General features: G+C 35.8%; 1 protein-coding gene across 4 annotated transcripts in view; it reads left to right on the forward strand.

Moving 5' to 3' along the window:
- The window catches only part of CCDC66 (coiled-coil domain containing 66), a 55152-nt gene that overhangs the window by 13349 nt on the left and 22805 nt on the right, over positions 1-18998 (forward strand). For 3 of the 4 annotated variants that reach the window (XM_087431204.1, XM_087431206.1, XM_087431205.1), the window contains 2 exons: positions 76-179; positions 2968-3089. In XM_087431204.1, coding sequence (XP_087287330.1) covers positions 76-179; positions 2968-3089 — 226 coding nt within the window. Of the gene's footprint in view, positions 1-75; positions 180-2967; positions 3090-3562; positions 3665-18998 lie in introns of all 4 variants that reach the window. The other variant, XM_014793092.2, reaches the window with a different exon arrangement.

Below are 18998 nucleotides of genomic sequence, written 5' to 3' on the forward strand. Positions count from 1 at the left end.
TTATTACTTAATATTTATGGAGTAAGTTGTGTAGAAATGTATAAGGTTTCTGTAATTTTTTGTGTTTTGTCTTAGAGAGAATCTGTGGAAACCAGCTGACATATTCAGTACTTTGGGGGAAAGAGAACGTGATAGAAGTTTGTTGGAAGCAAGAAAAGCACAGTGGAGGAAAGAGCTTGGTAGGTAATTATTACACTTTTTATTATAGTTTTGTTGGCTTAAGTAATATATATTGAGGATGAAGTATATCTTTCAGTATGATATTATCAAAAATATTTTAGGGGCTGTCCCCGTGGCATAGTAGTTAAGTTCGCATGCTCTGCTTTGGTGGTCCGGGGTTCGCAGGTTCAGATCCCAGGTGTGGACCGATGCACCATTTCTCAAGCCATGCTGTGGGAGGCATCTCACATAGAAAGTAGAGGAAGATGGGCACAGATGTTAGCCCAGGGCCAGTCTTCCTCAGCAAAAAGAGGAGGATTGACAACAGATTTTAGCTCAGGGCTAATCTTCCTCACCAAAAAAAAAAAATCTTGTTTTACAACATTTGCAGTCTAGAGTAGTTCTCTGCAAAAGCATAAGAAGCTTTGTGGGGTCGGCCCTGTGGCTTAGTGGTTAAGTGCGCATGCTCCACTACTGGCGGCCCGGGTTCGGATCCCGGGTGCGCACCGACTCACCGCTTCTCCAGCCGTGCTGAGGCCGCGTCCCACGTACAGCAACTAGGAGCATGTGCAACTGTGACGTACAACTATCTACTGGGGCTTTGGGGGAAAAAAGGAGGAGGATTGGCAATAGATGTTAGCTCAGAGCGGGTCTTCCTCAGCAAAAAGAGGAGGATTAGCACAGATGTTAGCTCAGGGCTGATCTTCCTCACAAAAAAAAAAAAGAAGCTTTGTGGTTTAACATTCCCTAAGGTTGTGTCTTTGTTTGGTACTCTGTGGTGTGCATCAGAAGCCAGAGGCGAGCATTAATATCAGTATCATTTTGGAGCTCCTGGAGCTCAAATAAAGATTCCTAAACTTTTCTCGTTTTCTGAGAATACATTTTCATATTTTTCCATGGGGTTTAAAGATGGTTTTACTTAAAAATAATGGAGTTCATTTTTTAAAATAATCAAAATGTTCTAATCAAGAATCATCAATATGATATCAATCAGTATATTCCATCTTATAACAGAAACCTTTGTAATTTCTGTTAGAGTCTTAAAATATTGATAGTAACTAAGAAACTCCTGTTACTTCTTGCACTAGACTTAGGGTCCAGGTATCAGAGTTTGGAAAATACACGAAGTAACAATTGTGCTTCTTAGGAATAGCTGTACTAAAAGCATGAAGATGGGCTTCACCTTCCACTCAACTGAGAAGTCCTGTGAGGCAGTCATAACCCTGCTGGGACAGGTGATGTAGAAAAACAGATAAACAGGAGAAACAGGGAATGAATTGATGTTGAAGTCAAGGTAATAGAAAAATGAAGAAATTATGGTAGCAGTATCAAAAGGTTTGGAGATCTGATGTCTGTTTATATCATAATTTCAGCTTTAAATATTTTCTTTCAATACAAATTTAGCTTATAAAAATACAATACCAAACTTCTGAAGTATGATGGAAATACTTGGAAATGACTGAAGCGTTTTATGATTATCTTAAAAAACTGTTTACTTTCTTTTTTGTGTGTGTGTGTGTGTGTGAGAAGATCAGCCCTGTGCTGCCAATCCTCCTCTTTTTTTTTTTGCTGAGGACGACTGGCCCTGGGCTAACATCTGTGCCATCTTCCTCCACTTTATATGGGATGCCGCCACAGCATGGTTTGCCAAGCAGTGCGTCGGTGTGCGCCCGGGATCCGAACCGGTGAATCCCGGGCTGCCGCAGCAGAGCGTGCGCTCTTAACCACTTGTGCCACTGGGCCGGCCCCAACTGTTTACTTTCTTTTACTTGATACTGTTAGAAAAGCACATGTCTCTTTGTTAAAGTCACACTTTGATTAATTTTGTTGAAATTTAAATTTATGCATCTCTGAATTTTTAAGAACTGTTGATGATTTGGGGCCTGGTTGTTTTTATTTATTTATTTTTTTTGTGAGGAAGATCAGCCCTTAGCTAACATCCATGCTAATCCTCCTCTTTTTGCTGAGGAAGCCCGGCTCTGAGCTAACATCTATTGCCAATCCTCCTCCTTTTTTTTTCCCCAAAGCCCCAGTAGATAGTTATATGTCATAGTTGCACATCCGTCTAGTTGCTGTATGTGGGATGCGGTGTCAGCATGGCCGGAGAAGTGGTGCAGCGGTGTGCGCCCAGGATCCGAACCCGGGCTGCCAGTAGCGCAACGTGCACACTTAACTGCTAAGCCACGGCGCCGGCCCCTGGTTGTTTTTATATTGGTCTGTTAGACATGAGATTTTATGTTTTTTCCTTTTCACAGTTATGAATGATAATGGCTGACATTTATTAAATATTTACTTTGTGCTAGGCCCTATACTGAAATAGGCACTATTATTGCCTTCATTTTACAGAAGAAAAAACTGAAGCTTAGAGAGGTGAACAGAAGTTTGCCCACAGTCACATAGTTAGGAAGTGATTGAACTTGGATTTGACCCAGGCTTCTCTGAATCCAAAGTTCTAGCTTTTAAGTCTCTTAGTAATAACTGAATGAAGATTACAGGAAACTACAACCTCAGAATAATTAGCATAATATAAAATATGTTCTTCTGAAAAAATTACTTGTATTGATAATTGTAGTAAAACAAATGTTGTTACATCCGTTTGTGCCATACTTAAATTTGGTTCTGATTAAATGTTTTCTTTTATTCCATCCCTCAAAATTCTTCTGTCTTGTGAGTTAATCTCCTCCCTAAAAAACAAATTTGATTAGATCTGTGTTGGAATCTGCACTCTTTAAGAAGGTCATGATTTGTTTACGTGATTTTTTTTTTACAGTTTTTATACATTTTTTTTAAAAAGGACATTATTTACAGATGAACAGGTTGCTTTAAAGAAGAAAGAAAAAGAAGCATCTGAAAAATGGAATAATCCTTGGAAAAAATCTGAAAGTGATAAAACAGTATGTGAAAAACTTGAAATTCTTGACCAATCTAAGGTAATAGTATCAAAATCAAGCATTTATGGAATATAAAAAATCATAATTGCAATTTTTAATGCTAAGCCATGTTCATATCATAAAGCTTATTTTTAAAGCATATTTATTTTTTAAAAACTTAATTTTCATATGGTATTTTAAAACAATGTTATTTTGAATTTAATTATGACCTCAACTAGTATCTGTTTGCATTCTGTAAATTGTCTTACTGTGTTAGTGAGTGAGTGTAGAAGCCCCAGGCACCTCCTTTAGGCTGCAAAAAAGAGCTCTGCAATTTTTTAGATGACCACAAAACTTGGACCACTGACCACGTGGTATCCACTACAAGGTTATCAAATCAAACATAAGTGATTGCTTACCAAGTATAAGTACATACCAGTTGTCCCTCAGGTAGTGCTTTGGTGACCTTTAAATTTTGCCTGTGTTAATATTAGACAAAGAAAAAGTGCCCTTGTTTTTCTGTTTGTTTTTAGACGTCTGCTGGCTCTTCCAGGATTCTGTCACAGTCTCCTAGTCAGTTAATGGTGATCCAGGCTGATGGGCACTCACTACCTAGGGCTAGTCAGATTTTAGAGGTTAAGTCCTAAGTGTCAAGTGTCATTACTTTGAATATATAAGCTCTTTAGTACTTGATCACTATATTTTCCTTGAAGGAGTGAATCTAAATACTCTTACTTTTAATAACCAGTTAATTTTTTAAAAATTGAAGTATAATTGACTTACAGTATCCTATTAGTTTCAGGTGTACATCATAGTGATTTGGTATTTATATACATACGAAACAATCACCACGATAAGTCTAGTTACCACCTGTCACCATACAAAATTATTACAATATTATTGACTATATTCCCTATGCTGTACGTTACATCCTTATGACTTATTTATTCTGGAAGTTTGTACCTCTTAATCCCCTTCACCTATTTCACCCATTCCCTAACCTCTCCCCCCTCTGGTAACCACCAGTTTGTTTCCTGTATCTATAAGTCTGTTTCTGGTTTGTTTGTTCGTTTGATTTTTAGATTTCACATATATGTGAAATCATGCAGTATTTGTTTTCTTCTCTCTGATTTATTTCACTTAGCATAATACCCTCTAGGTCCATCCATGTTGATGCAAATGGCAACACGGCTTTTTATGACTAATATTCCATTGTGTGTGTGTGTGTCTGTACACCCCACATCTTCTTTATCCATTCTTCTATCAATGGACACTGAGGTTGCTTCCATATCTTGGCTATTGTAAACAATGCTGCAATGTACGTAGGGGTGCATATATCTCTTAGAAGTAGTGTTTTTGTTTTCTTCGGATAAATACCCACAAATAGAATTGCTAGATTGTGTGGGTAGTTCTATTTTTAATTTTTTGAGGAACCTCCATATTGTTTTCCATAGTGGCTGCATCAATTTACATTTCCACCAACAGTGTATGAGGGTTCTCTTTTCTCCACATCCTCACCAACACTTGTTATTTTTTGTCTTTTTGATGATAGCCATTCTGACAGGCGTGAGGTGATATCTCATTGCGGTTTTGGTTTGCATTTCCCTGATGATTAGTGATGTTGAGCATCTTTTCATGTGCCTGTTGGCCATCTGTATGTCTTCTTTGGAAAAGTATCTATTCAAGTCCTCTGCCCATTTTTTTAATTGGGTTATGTTTTTGCTATTAAATTATATAGGTTCTTTATATTCTTTTGGATATTAATCCCTTATTGGCTATATGATTTGCAGATATCTTCTCCCATTCAGTAGGTTGTCTGTTCTGTTGATGGTTTCCTTTGCTGTACAAAAGGCTTTTTAGTGTGATGTAATCCCACCTGTTTATTTTTGCTCTTGTTGCCCTTGCCTGAGGATACCGTTCCAAAAAAAAAATTGCTAAGACTGGTATCAAAGAACTGACTGCCTGTGTTTTCTTCTAGTTTTATGATTTCAGGTCTTACAATCAAGTCTTTAATGCATTTTGAATTTATTTTTGTATATGGTGTAAAATAGTGGTCTGGTTTCATTCTTTTGCATGTGGCTGTCCAGTTTTTCCAACATCATTTATTGAAGAGACTGTCTTTTCCTCATTGTATATTCTTGCCTCCTTTGTCATATATTAATTGACCATATATATTTGGGTTTGTTTCTGGGCTCTCTGTTCTATTCCATTAATCTGTGTGTGTGTGTCTGTTTTTGTGCCAGTACCATGCTGTTTTGATTACTGTAGCTTTTTAGTATAGTTTGAAATCAAGAAGCATGATACCTCCAGCTTTATTCTTCTTTCTCAAGATTGCTTTGGCTATTCAGGGTCTTTTGTGGTTCCTTACAAATTTTAGGCTTCTTTATTCTGCCTCTGTGAAAAATACCATTGGTACGTTGATGGAAATTGCATTGAATCTGTAGATTGCTTTGGATAGTATAGACATTTTAACAATTTTAATTCTTCCAATCCATGAACATGGTATATCTTGCTATTTATTTGTGTCGTCTTCAGTTTCTTTTATCAATGTCTTATGGTTTTCAGAGTACAGGTCTTTCCTCCCTTGGTTAAGTTTATTCCTGGGTATTTTATTCTTTTTTGATGCAATTGTAAATGGGATTGTTTTCTTAATTTCTCTTATATCTTGTTATTAGTGTATAGAAATGCAACTGATTTCTGTATATTAATTTTGTATCTTGCAACTTTACCGAATTCATTTATTAGTTCTAATAGTTAATTACCAGTTAATTTTTACTGAGTGCATTATGTTCCTTAAATTTAAAACGAGTTGCTATTTCTTTTTTACACATATAATCCCTCCTTCCCAGTGAACATTTACATTTTAAACAGATGTATTCTGAAAATAATGCAATAACTAAAGGGATGATTCTGATAGTAGACATTTTCAGCACTGATAGATTTCTTATAGAACCCCTTGGAGTTAGATTTTTGCATGGCTGTTTTTTTCTGCTCCATATAGGGCTGACTTGCGTACATCAAGCAGTTTTGTAGTCTGTTGATAATTTTACATTAACGAAAGGAATGAAATCTGAATTGTATTTTTCCACGTTCCCAAAAGCAGTTTGACTGATTGTTAAAAGGCAATAAATTCGTCTTGATAGAAGTTATTTTGGAAGAATCTGTAGTTCTGAGTGATCATGTTAAGTGTGTAAGGTTTAGAAATTGATGCATGCAGATACTACTAAAAACTACAACTAAAACTATTCTTGAAGTTGGTGAGAATCAGTTGTTAGCATATTTACTTTTCAACATTAGGATTAAAGAATCTTTAATGCTAAAAATATTATGTATTTTCAGTCACCAAAACGTAGGTTTAAATGTTAGTATATCATTTATTATTGCTTAATTTGCATGGTTTTTTAGGTCATTTATTATGTGGGAGTAATCCATACTGTGATTGTTAATGCAAATAAAGAATTAACCATTTGAGGAGACTTTTAGGTTTTTTTACATTTTGTATATTTTTTTAATGGTAGCATGCACCTTTTTTTCATAATCCAAAAAACCAATAAAATTATTTATATTTTGGAGTCAGAGAAGGGGGTTGGGGATGGGAGAAGGTTTAGAAAGGAAAATACACACTAAATCCACGGTTGCACAACTAAGGATTAAAGAGTATGATTATCTGCTCATCCTTTTACTATTTAAATTCAGTTTTTATGTATTTGTGTATGGATGTGGTAAGATATTAGGTGCTGTTGAGGGGAAATGAGTTAACTGTGTAACAAAAAAAATCCCAGTTCTTAAATACCTGAAAGCAGCTGGTTTCAGAAATCCCAGCCATAGCCACAACTATTTATACTATTTGAACATTAAGTTAACCTTTTCATGTAATTGAGAAGAGGAGAAATTTGATTGCAGGCAGAATCACCAAGGCCAATTTTGTTAAAACGTGAGATAATGCATATAAAGTGCTTAGAACAGTGGCTGACATATGACAAGTGCTTTTAATGAAGGTTTGCTCTAGTTACAATTTACAGAGCAGTTCCATGTGGAGCCCTGAGGCTGTTTAGAGTCAGTCTTCTCACCAGCTTTTCCTCTCTTCTTCTTGATTCTCAGTCTCACTCCCCCTCCCCCAGTTGAATGGCCCTATATCCTCATCCCTATATTGTTCAGCCCAAACATTCCTTTCCACTGTACAGCTTAAAACTCCTTTTGTGTTTCTAAGAAGTTTACTTACAGCCTCAGCCTTTTTGAGAATACCTCATCTCCATAAAAACTTGGCTTTGCCTAATGACTACCTCTCCCTGGGAAGCCTCTTAAGTGAAGGGAGTATATTCTAATGTACTCTCTAACATGAGGTAGAAAGTGAGATTGTCATTCGGCTAGCTTATTGCTAGCACCAAATCATAGCTCTACAGTTGGCCAAAAAAAAATTTCTCCTACCTTTTTTTTTTATTGTGGTAAAATATACATAACATAAAATTTACCATTTTAATAATTTTTAAGTGTACAGTTTATTGGCATTAAGTACATTCACATTATTACACAACCGTCACCACTATCCATCTCCAGAATTTTTCATCATCTCGAACTGAAACTGTACTCATTAAACAATAACTCCCCATTTCTCTCTACTCCAGCCCCTGGCAACCACCATTCTACTTTCTGTCTCTATGAATTCGACTATTCTATGTACCTTTAAGTGGAATCACACAGTATTTGTCCTTTTGTCTGTGACATATTTCACTTAGCATAGTATTTTCAGGGTTCGTCCATGTTGCAGCATATATCAGAATTTCATTCCTTTTTAAGGCTGAATAGTATTCCATTGTGTGTATAATTCTACATTTTGTTTATCCATTCATCCAAATGTTGATGGACATTTGAGTTGTTAATGACCTTTTGGCCATTGTGAATAATGCTGCCATGACCATTGGTGTACAAATAATCTCTCTGAGTCTCTGCTTTCAATTCTTTTGGGTATATACTCATAAGTGGAATTGCTGGATCATATGGTAATTTTATGTTTAAATTTTTTTCTGGTAAATTCTACCAATTTTAATTTGGTAATTTTATGTTTTAACTGTTTTACTGTTTTCCACAGCTGCTGCACCATTGTTCAGTTGTGCATTCCCATCAGCAGTGCACAAGGGTTCTGATTTCTCCATATCCTCACCAACACTTATTTTCTGTTTTTTTGATAGTAGCGATCCTAATGGGTGTGAAGTGGTATCTCATTGTAGTTTTGATTTGTGTTTCCCTAATGATTAGTGATGTTGAGCATTTTTTCTTGTGCTTCTTGGCCATCTGTATATCTTTGTTGGAGAAATGTCTATAAGTCCTTTGCCCATTTTTGAATTGGGTTGTTGTTGTTGTTGAGTTGTAAGAGTTCTTTATACATCCTGGATTTTAATCTCTTATCAGATATATATGACTTGCAAATATTTTCTCCCATTCCATGAGTTGCCTTTTCTTTTTTTTTTTTTTTTTTTATTTTTGGAGTGCGTGAGGGAGGGCTGGGGGCCGGGAGGGAGAGGGGTACTGAGGGGGCTGGGGCCCTGGAGGGGAGGGTACTGAGAGGGGGCTGGGGGCCCGAGAGGAGGAGGGGTAATGGGGGCCTGGGGGCCGGGGAGGGGTACGAGGGGGCTGGGGACCCGGGAGGGGAGGGGTAATGGGGGCCTGGGGGCCGGGGAGGGGTACGAGGGGGCTGGAGGCACGGGAGGGGTAATGAGAGGGGGGCTGGGTGCCCGGGAGGGGGAGGGGTGTGGGAGAGGGAGAGCTATGGGGAGGGAGAGCTATGGGAAGGGAGCCATGAGTTGCCTTTTCACTCTCTTGATAGTGTCCTTTGATGCACAAAAATTTTTAATTTATAAAATTTTTTCCATTTTATCTGTTTTTTCCTTTGTTGTCTGTGTTTTTGGTGTCGTATCCAAGAAATTATTGTCAAATCTGATATACAGCTTTTCTGCTATGTTTTCTTCTAAGAGTTTTTTAGATTTAGCTCTTAAATTTAGGTCTTTGATCCATTTTGAGTTAATTTTTGTATATGGTATAAGGTAAGGGTCCAACTTCATTTTTTGCATGTGGATATCCAGTTTTCCCAGCACCATTTGTTGAAAAGAAAGACTGTCCTTTCCCCATTGATTAGTCTTGGCACCCTTGTCGAAAATCATTTGACTGTATATGAGAGGGTTAATTTCTGGGCTCTCCATTCTATTGTTCTGTATGTCTGTCTTTATGCCACTGTCTCACTGTTTTGATTACCATGTCTTTGTAGTAAGTTTTGAAATCAGAAGGTTGAGTCTTCTAATTTTGTTTTTATTTTTCAAGATTGTTTTAGCTATTCAGGGTCCCTTGAGATTCCATATGAATTTTAGGATGGATTTTTCTATAGCTGTGAAAAACATCAAGATTTTCATAGGGCTTGTATTGAATCTGTAGATCGTTTTAGGTAACCTTGACGATACTAAATCTTCCAGTCTGTGAGCTCCGAATATCTTCCATTTATTTGTGTCTTCTTTAATTTCCTTCAGCAATGTTTTGTAGTTTTCAGTGTGCACAGCTGTTGGCTGCTTGTTCCTAAGTATTTTATTCTTCTTGATCCTGTTGTACATGGAATTTTTTTCTTAATTTATTTTTCCCAAATTGTTCATTGTTAGTATAGAGAAATGCAACTGATTTTTCTGTTGGTTTTGTATCCTGCATCTTTGCTGAATTTGTTTGTACTAACAGGTTTTTTTGTGGGATCTTGAGGGTAGTGGTCATTGTGTGGCACATGAGTTCGATGTGGATCTTTCTGGTACTATATTGTTTTCTGAATAAGTAGTGACACAAATAACGATCTGCATTAATGCCCAATCATATATGTGTAATCATAACTGGATCAAGTATATGTATCTTTTCCTTTTTTAACTTTTCAACTTTCTGACTTTCAAAAAAATTGTGTAATATTTCTGACATGCAAAAGGATAATGCAAAATGCAGCTCTTTCCATGCCATGCATCAGGAAGAGCCCATTATAGCATAGTTCAGAGTTCAGCAAGAATTTCTATGGATTTATATCACTAATGGGACAAGATTTTTATTTTAAACAGCAGCTCACAACCCAGTGGAATACAAATGGAGTCCCTAGAATCTTTATATTCCTTCTGTTCTTGGGTTACTTTAGAATCCTGGGAATAGTTTTTGTAGATTATGAGGCCCTTCCCACAGCAGAACTGAGATGTGACTAAGTTGTAACCTAGTCCCAATCCACTGATGGCCTTATTTCAGAACATACAAATACTGCAGCTTGACCAAAACCAGCCAGCCCTGGCCAAAGCTTCACTTTGCCTCTCTATACTGGACAGTCTTGGAATCAGGGGAACCCCATCTCAGTCTTCCAAAATTGAATTCTATGCAAAGAACCCTCTTCCTTATTCGAAACTGGGTGGGTCTCTTGGCCTTACCAGAAAGATTTAATAGTTAAACAAGATAAGGAAACGGAATTGTTTGAAGGCCTGTTAGGATCCAAGAAGTGTACTAGACACTTCACATACCTTTGCATCCAGTTTTAGAATAAGAGGCAGAAATTACTCACACCTAAACAGGTGGAGGACAGCACTGAGAGTAACTCGTGCATACTAACTACCCATAACACTAAACCTAGATAAATCTTTCTTTGTTCAAGAAGGGGTAAACAGGAAAAAAAATAGAGACTATGAAAATATTGAGCACTAGAAAGGGGGATATTCCTGCTAAGTACTCACAGGAAAATCTCTCATAAGAAATAATGTCCTACTTTGTGAAGCAGGAAATTTTTAAAGAAAACATTGACTTAGTTTTTATTTATTTCTATCTTATTCCACAAAGGACTTGAAGTGGTTCAGGAAATCCTTGTACAAGAATAGGTTCAAGATAAGAGAGTAGAAGAAAACTGAGAATATAGTAGCAGGAAAGAAAAAAGATTTGGTAATGAAATTAAATTGAAATCACAGTGAGGAAGAGGAAGAGATCACTTGTGGGGACGCTCCTGGAATATAGGAAGAATTTTAAAAAGAGATGAAAAGTCTGACATAGAAGATATTACAAATAGCTTATAAAGATACAACCTTGAGTGATACGTTTTTCCAAAGAAGAAAACAGAGCAAATAGGTAAGAAGTACTAATAACAAGTATCAGAGAAAAGACTTTGTAGACCAGAAAAAAAAATTAAGCTAAATGAATAAAAAGAGGCTGATTTGAAGATATATCCTCGTAAGTGTTCACATTTCAGGAATAGGTATAGACTTCTTCAATCATTTAAACATAAGAAGAAGGCAAGGAACAAAAATTAAATTATCCTTAGGTTTTCCCTATATTTATGAAGGTTTAATAGCTAAAGACTGGGACTAAAAAATTTAATGCATCAACAACATGTTCACATGTAAAGGGAACAGAAAGATATACCTCAGACCTGCAACAGTTGATAAAATATTCCTCCCAAGAATCTTTCCCAGATACTTTTTTTGTTTAAAGAAAAGTTTTTAAAGATTATTTCTGGGTCAGGGGGCCGGCCCCGTGGCTTAGCGGTTAGTGCGCGCACTCCGCTACTGGCGGCCTGGGTTTGGATCCCCGGCGCGCATCCACACACTGCTTGTTGGGCCATGCTGAGGCGGCGTCCCACATACAGCAACTAGCAGGATGTGCAACTATGACATACAACTATCTACTGGGGCTTTGGGGAGAAAAAGGGAAAAAAACGGAAGAGGATTGGCAATAGAGGTTAGCTCAGGGCCGATCTTCCTCAGCAAAATGAGGAGGATTAGCATGGATGTTAGCTCAGGACTGATCTTCCTCACAAAAAAAAAAAAGAAGAAGAAGCAGCACTTGACAGCTTCTCAAAATAAAGATTATTTCTGGGTCAGAAAAGTGAATCAAAATTAAAACAATTAACAAGGAATTTGTGATTAAAAAAAGGATTATATAGCTGACACAAAATCTCCAAGACATTGTGAGACAAAAAAGATAAGTTGCAGAACAGTACGTATGATATAACCATATCTATATTTAAAGAAAAAAGCTTTAAAAGACTTATCAGCACATATGAATACATAAATGAAAAGAAAACAAGTTGTTGGCATTGTCTGATTGTGGTGAAGAGTAGTGAAAGCAAAGGGGAACTTTCCAGTTTTGTCCTTTATGCTTTTGTTTTGTTAGAACATTGTGCAAAGTGTTGATGTGTTGCATGATCTCTCTGTAAAGACAGAGTTAATTATGATTTGGAAAATCAGATAAAGATTTAAGAATGTAGAAAACAAAGGTAACTACTACTGTAATTATAAACAGTATCTACCAAGGTAACTGGTACAACAGCAAACAAATGGTAACAGCAAGAAAACAAAAATCAACTCTGAAGGGTAAAAAATCTTTTGTTAAAAAGCAGAGGTATGAGAATCCCCAAGGACTTGCTGCTTAAAAGAGATTTACTTGAAATAAAATTACACGTTATTAAAAAAATGGATTGATTACGTAAGCCAATTGAAATTTAAAGAAAAAACAAAAAGCAAAATTGATGATCAGGATTTTGGAAACATTACTTGAGGCGAGAAAGCTGTTCACACAGTTAATTTATTTTGATAAAAAGCAGAGTCAGGAATAAAGGTGTAAAAATAATTTCTCTGATTCATATGCCAAAAATAAATAGGAGAAATTGAAGCACATTTTTACTGGGGTATTTTCAGAGGATTTGGACAATATAATTAAAGTATCAGTAATTTTATTTTCTACAGATACACAGTTGAAATTCTCAAATGTCAATGGAGCATTTACAAAATTTGCTATAATGTTATTAAAAAATAACCAAAAATAAGTCAAGCAGAAAATATTGACAGCAAATAAGCTTTACAAACTTATAAATACTAAGATTCCATGATCTCAAGATCCTGAACTATGGTGTAAACTGCTGATACCTCCCCCTAAGATTAGTTCTTAAGATACTGAAAATATTGAGAGCAGGGATACTGTTTTGTCTATTGGGTTGGTAAGTGGCCTGGGGTAGAAGTTAACCCAGAATCTCTGTGGGAGAACAAAAGAAGAAATGAATTGTTGGAGTTCTGTTCTTGCTAACCTGCTCCCTCCTCCTCTCCTAATGCCATTGTCTTAAAACAAACTGTACCTCACGCTACATTAACTCTAACTCAGATCTTTGTTCTAGCTGTTCTCTAGAATAAAATCCTAGGCAGTCCTTGCTTAAATCTTACTTGTTGAGAGGAACTGGGAAAATCAGGTGCAGACTGCTTCGCTGCTTCCTGCTGCAAACTCACCTGGCTGGTGAATTACAATTGCAATCTAAGGAGTGTTCCCAAAAAGGAAGCTCTGAACTAAGGAGTTGTTTTTGAACCGTGGGAAGTGATTGTAGTTTAATGCCTGAACTTTCCACCCTAGGGCTAGTCTGCTATCCACCATCCCTACCCACTGAGTTTATTGGCTGTTCATTACTGGACGAGTTTGGTTGATAATGCCAGGAAAAAAATAAACTCACGCAAATAACAAAATGTTGGAGGAATGCTGCTATTCCAAAGGAAAAACAATGTAGAGTGTATCAGATTCCAACAGAAGTAAACTTATTAGGACAGATGAATCAATAAATTTAGTCTAATGAACATAATAAAAGAAGTAAGGGAAAATATTAGCATTGAGAACAGGAAACAAAACCAAGCAGAAAGTTTAGGTGTGAAACATACAATAAAGTAAAAAATACAGTAGATGAGAAATAGCAGAAATGATACAGCTAGGCAATGAATAAATAATTGGAAAACCATATTTAGAAAATATCTTGAAAAAGGAAAGCACAATAGGGAAAAATTGTTTTAAGTCAATATCAGACCAAAAAAAGAAACAGGCAACCCAAAGAAGAGGGAAAAAATGGAGAGAGGAATTATTTGAAAGAGTAATTGAGATCAGTTTCCCAGAATGAAAAGACTGACCTCAGATTTAAAGGGCCATAGAGCAGCCAAAAAGAATAAGGAAAATGCCACCTATACATATTAAACTGAAATTTAAGACTATGAAAGAGAAATTGTAAAAGCCTATGGAAGGAAAGAACAGGCTATATATAAAAAAATAAGTATGAGCGAGACATATTTTTCAATAGCAAGACTGGGTTAAAGATAACTACGGAATCTTATTTTCAAAGTATTGATGGAAAAGAACTTAAAACGTAGAATTTAATATCCAGCCAAGCTATTGTTCAAATAAGAGTAGATAATAAAATATCCTCAGGCATTCAAGTCCTCTGAAGATTTTTATAAAAAGGCCCACTTGGAAAACAGTTTTTAATGAAGTGCTTAACCAAAAGGAAGGTAAATTGAGGGATGCTGCAAGAGATTTATGATTTCATACCTTGGTTAGAGTTGATTGTTATTTTTACAACTTGCTAAAACTAAAAGGAGAAAATATATCCTTAATAACTAAGAAAAGTCTGGTTAATATCAACATTAATGGGTTGGCAGAGGATGGCAAGATCAAAGGATGTGAGACCATGCTAAAGTTCTTGTCTTATTAGAAGAAGACATCTATAGATATCAAAATTTTAAAGATTAAAAATAAAGTGGCATGAACTGAAGTGTAAAATTACGATAGTAGAAATAGGACCCAAATACATCAATAAAGTTAATAAATCTAAGTGGGACTAAAACTCACTAATTTAAAAAAGTACCTGCAGATTGCAACAAGGAAATCTAGATATTTTCTAGAATACAGGACACACCTAAAAACACAGCAAGGTTGAAAATAATAGGATTAAAAAAAAAAGTGGTAACCAAAATAAAATTGATATTGCTACACTAATAAAAATAAGACAAAAAGCATTATTGGGGATGGTGAGGGTTGTAAATATTAATAGAAGGTTCAGCATCAAGAAGGTATAGCAGTTTTTAACACACATGCACCTAGTATATAAAGCAGAAATTGGTAAACTCAAATGAAGCCTTAAATATGTGAATCAAGAAATTAATAAAACTGCAGAGAAACTTATGAATTCTCTATTTGAAGGGAAATTTCAACATAAAAGGTAGCAAATTGGTCCTAATTAACATATATCAGGTTCTGTGTCCAACAATAAGGAAATATTTTTCTCAAGCACACAGAAATATTTACAAAAAGTAGTATCGTGTTAGGCCATAAAGAAAAACTCAGTTAAATTTTAAATAGCTGTTATACAGACAATGGTCTCTAACTACAAAGCAGGTAACTTAAAAGTTACTAGCAAAAAGACTTTTTAAACTACTACATGTTTGGAAATTAAAAATCGCATTACTAAATAATTTGAGAGTTAAAGAATTGGAAATCACAGATACTTGGAACAGAATGATAATGGATATACACATCAAAACGTGGTAAAGTAGGATCCAAGGGAAATTATATCAAGAAGAAAACCTTTGAATCAATGTGCTAGGCGTGAATCTTAAGAAGTTAGAAAAAGAACAACAGAATAAACCTAAAGTAGAAAAAATAGATTATGAAAATAGGAGGGGGCACCAATCAGTGAAATATATAACATACAAAGCTGAAAGTTGCCTCTTTCGAAAGAAGTAACAAAATAAATCTCCAGCAAGACTGATCAAGGAAAGACAAAATTATGAGTGAAAATGGCATAATTGCAGATAGAGAGTAAATCATTAGTAAGTGAATATCTTATGCCAACAATTTGAAAACTTAGATGAAATGGATAAATTACTGTAAAAATTATAACTTATGGAGACTGACTTAAAAAGAAATAAAAAGTTTGACTGTAACTATGAAAGTAAATGTAGATCTGGTTAAAAAAATTTTCTCACAAGGGAAACAGAGTACCCACATGGTTTTACTGAAATTTCTACTAAGCTTTAGAGGAATGAATATCCCAAATTTATTCAGATTCCCAGGCAGTAGAAATACGACATAGCCCCCAATTCATTGTGTAGGACCAGTATAAACTTGATATTAAAGCCATAAAAATACATAACAAAAAAGGAAAATTAAGTTTTTTAATTTCATTCATGAATTTACACACAAAATCTAAAGAAAATATTAGTAAGTAAAATTCAATAATATATAAAATGGTAATATATCATGATTAAGAGGTCCATGCTAGGTAGTTAAGGAAATTTTTAAAAATCCACAAGTGTAATGTACCATTTTAACACAATAAAAGAAAATATCTGTATAGATGCAGAAAAAGCATTTGATAAAATTCAACACGGGGTCATTAAGAAAAATGCCTTAGGAAATTAGGCCAGAAGGAATTTCCAATCAATTGTTACCTAAAACAAACATCATCTTAAATGAGAAATTTTAGAAGTATTCCATTTAAAATTAAATATAAGATGCACACATTATTACTATTTGTTATTGGTGGTCCTAGCTAGTATAGCAACACAAGGATAAGAAATTAAAAGTCATAAGAAATGGAAAGGAAAAAATAAAATTGTAATGATTTGTAATTTATATAGAAAACCTGAAGAATCTATGGGCAAAATATTAGAGATAGAAAGTGAGAATTAATAATTTGCTAGGCCAGAAAGTCTCAACAAATTTCATGGGTTCAAATTACACAGAATGGGGCCGGCCCGTGGCTTGGTGGTTGGGCGAGCGCGCTCCACTGCTGGCGACCCGGGTTCGGATCCCGGGCTCGCACCGACGCGCTGCTTCTCTGGCCATGCTGAGGCCGCGTCCCACATACAGCAACTAGAAGGATGTGCAGCTATGACACACAACTATCTACTGGGGCTTTGGGGGGAAAAAATAAATAAATAAAATCTTTAAAAAAAAAAAAAAACAAATTACACAGAATGTGTTATCACAGTGGAATTAAGCTAGATACCAATACAAATGATAACAATAAAGTTTCCAAATGTTTGATATTTAAGCAATATACTTCTAAGTGAATGAAAGAAAAACTCACAATTAAAAAGTATTCTGAACTGAATGATAACGAAAATATTACATATCAAAACACGTGGACTTCCTCTGCTGAGAGGGAAATTTATAGACTTAAATACATTTCTTGGAAAAGAAATACTGAAAGCAAAACATCAATGATCTAAGTATTCATTTCAGGAAGTTAGAGAAGGAACATCAAAAATTAAACCCAAAGGAAAGAGAAGGAAGGAAATAATAAGATCAGAGTGTATATTTAGTAAAATTGGAACCATGCGCAATAGAATTAAGAAAGTCAAAAGTTAGTTCTTTACAAAATTATTTAAATTGATAAATAAACCCTTTGCAAAATTGGCATGAATTTAAAAGGAGACATCCTTAAAGAGTCTATGGACATTAAAAAGATAAGAGGATATTCTGAACAACTTTTGCTAATACATAAGAGAATTTAGGTGAAAAACAGACTAATAGAACAACAAATTGCTGAAATTGACACAAGAAATAGAAAATCTGAATGAACCTATATTTTTTATTAAAGAAATGGAATCCATCATTAAAAACCTCACAAGGTAAACTCCAGGCCCAGATGTGTTTATTGATGAATTGTTCCAGACAGTTAAGGTAGAAGGGAAAACTTTTCAAGGCTGTTTATGAGGGCAGCGTAAACAAAAACCTGATACCCAAAGCTGACAAGACATATTTTTGATACCAAAACCTGACAAGACGATACAAGAAAGAAAAAATTTTAAAATAGTACATCATGATGAGTTGAGTTTATTCAAGAAATGCAAGCCAGGTTTAACATTTGGAAATCAATGATAGTCATATTTATAGAAATAACAGGTAAATTTAATCAAAGTGGCTGGATATAAAATTAAAAATGTCACTGGCACAACGCTGAAAGCACAATTTATAAAAGGAAAAAGTTGATAAACGCCCTTAATCAAAAATTGTGCTCTTTTAAAATTACTATTAGATTATAAAATACAGAGGAGAAAATATTTCCAAATTACCTGTCTGATAAAGGACTTATATCCAGAATATATCTTTTAAAACCCGCAAAATTCAATAAGAAAACTCAATTTTAAAAAACAGGCAAAACATTTTGAACAGACATGGCTCCAAAGAGGATATATAGATATATGGCAAATAAGCACACGAAAACCAGGATTTTTAGCCACATGCACACTTCTATAGTCCTTCTGGTTCCAGAGGATTTTCAAGAAAGTGATTTTCAAGTTCAGAGTACCCCTGCCCCCCAAAAAAAGTGATTTCGGCTCTCTCTTTTTTGTGTGTGTAAGGTAGATCAGCCCTGAGCTAACATCCATGCCAATCCTCCTCTTTTTGCTGAGGAAGACTGACCCTGGGCTAACATCTGTGCCTATGTTCCTCCACTTGATATGGGACGCTGCCACAGCATGGCCTGACAAGCACATGCGTTGGTGTGCGCCCGGGACCTGAACCCGGGCTGCCAGCAGCGAAGGGTGTGCACTTAACCGCTACACCACAGGGCCAGCCCCTGATTTCAGCTGTTTGTTTTGCTGCTCTTCTTGGAAAATCCTCTTCTTTCTAGCCCAGTGTCCTGAGACCACCTACCACCCACACGAATGCCTTTTCTGCATGGTGAGTGGACAAGATGAGTAGGTGGATAATGTCTAGAGTGAGGAGGTTCTTGGCGTCTGGACTTGGGAATCATGGACTGGCAACCAGGGCTATTTTGGACCATGGCAAAGTCACCACTGAGTATTGTCCTTTCCCCAAAGCTGCATTTTTAAAAACTGCTTTAAGGGGAGAATTAAATGAAACAGAACCAGGCATCTGTAGTGGACCATTTGAAAAGCCCTCTACTTTCAGTTCTGACTTAGTAGCTGCCATTCATGCAGCATTTGTATTAGGAGTAAGACTAACATTTCCTAACATAGAATAACTTGAAAGTAGCTAAAGAATTACATTAGGACCCTATAACAGCAGGAACTGTTTGTGGGGTAGGATGTAGTGAGTACCTATGACAATGAGTCTTCATTCAAGGCTGTCACTTGAGAATACGCTCAAAATGTGTGTTTAGAAAAGGAGTTTTTATGTAGGGGAAGGGAAGTCTCAGGTCAG

This window comes from Ceratotherium simum, chromosome 5 (genome assembly GCF_057802395.1).
Source record: "Ceratotherium simum simum isolate JZ-2026a chromosome 5, ASM5780239v1, whole genome shotgun sequence".
Classification (NCBI taxonomy): Eukaryota; Metazoa; Chordata; class Mammalia; order Perissodactyla; family Rhinocerotidae; genus Ceratotherium; species Ceratotherium simum.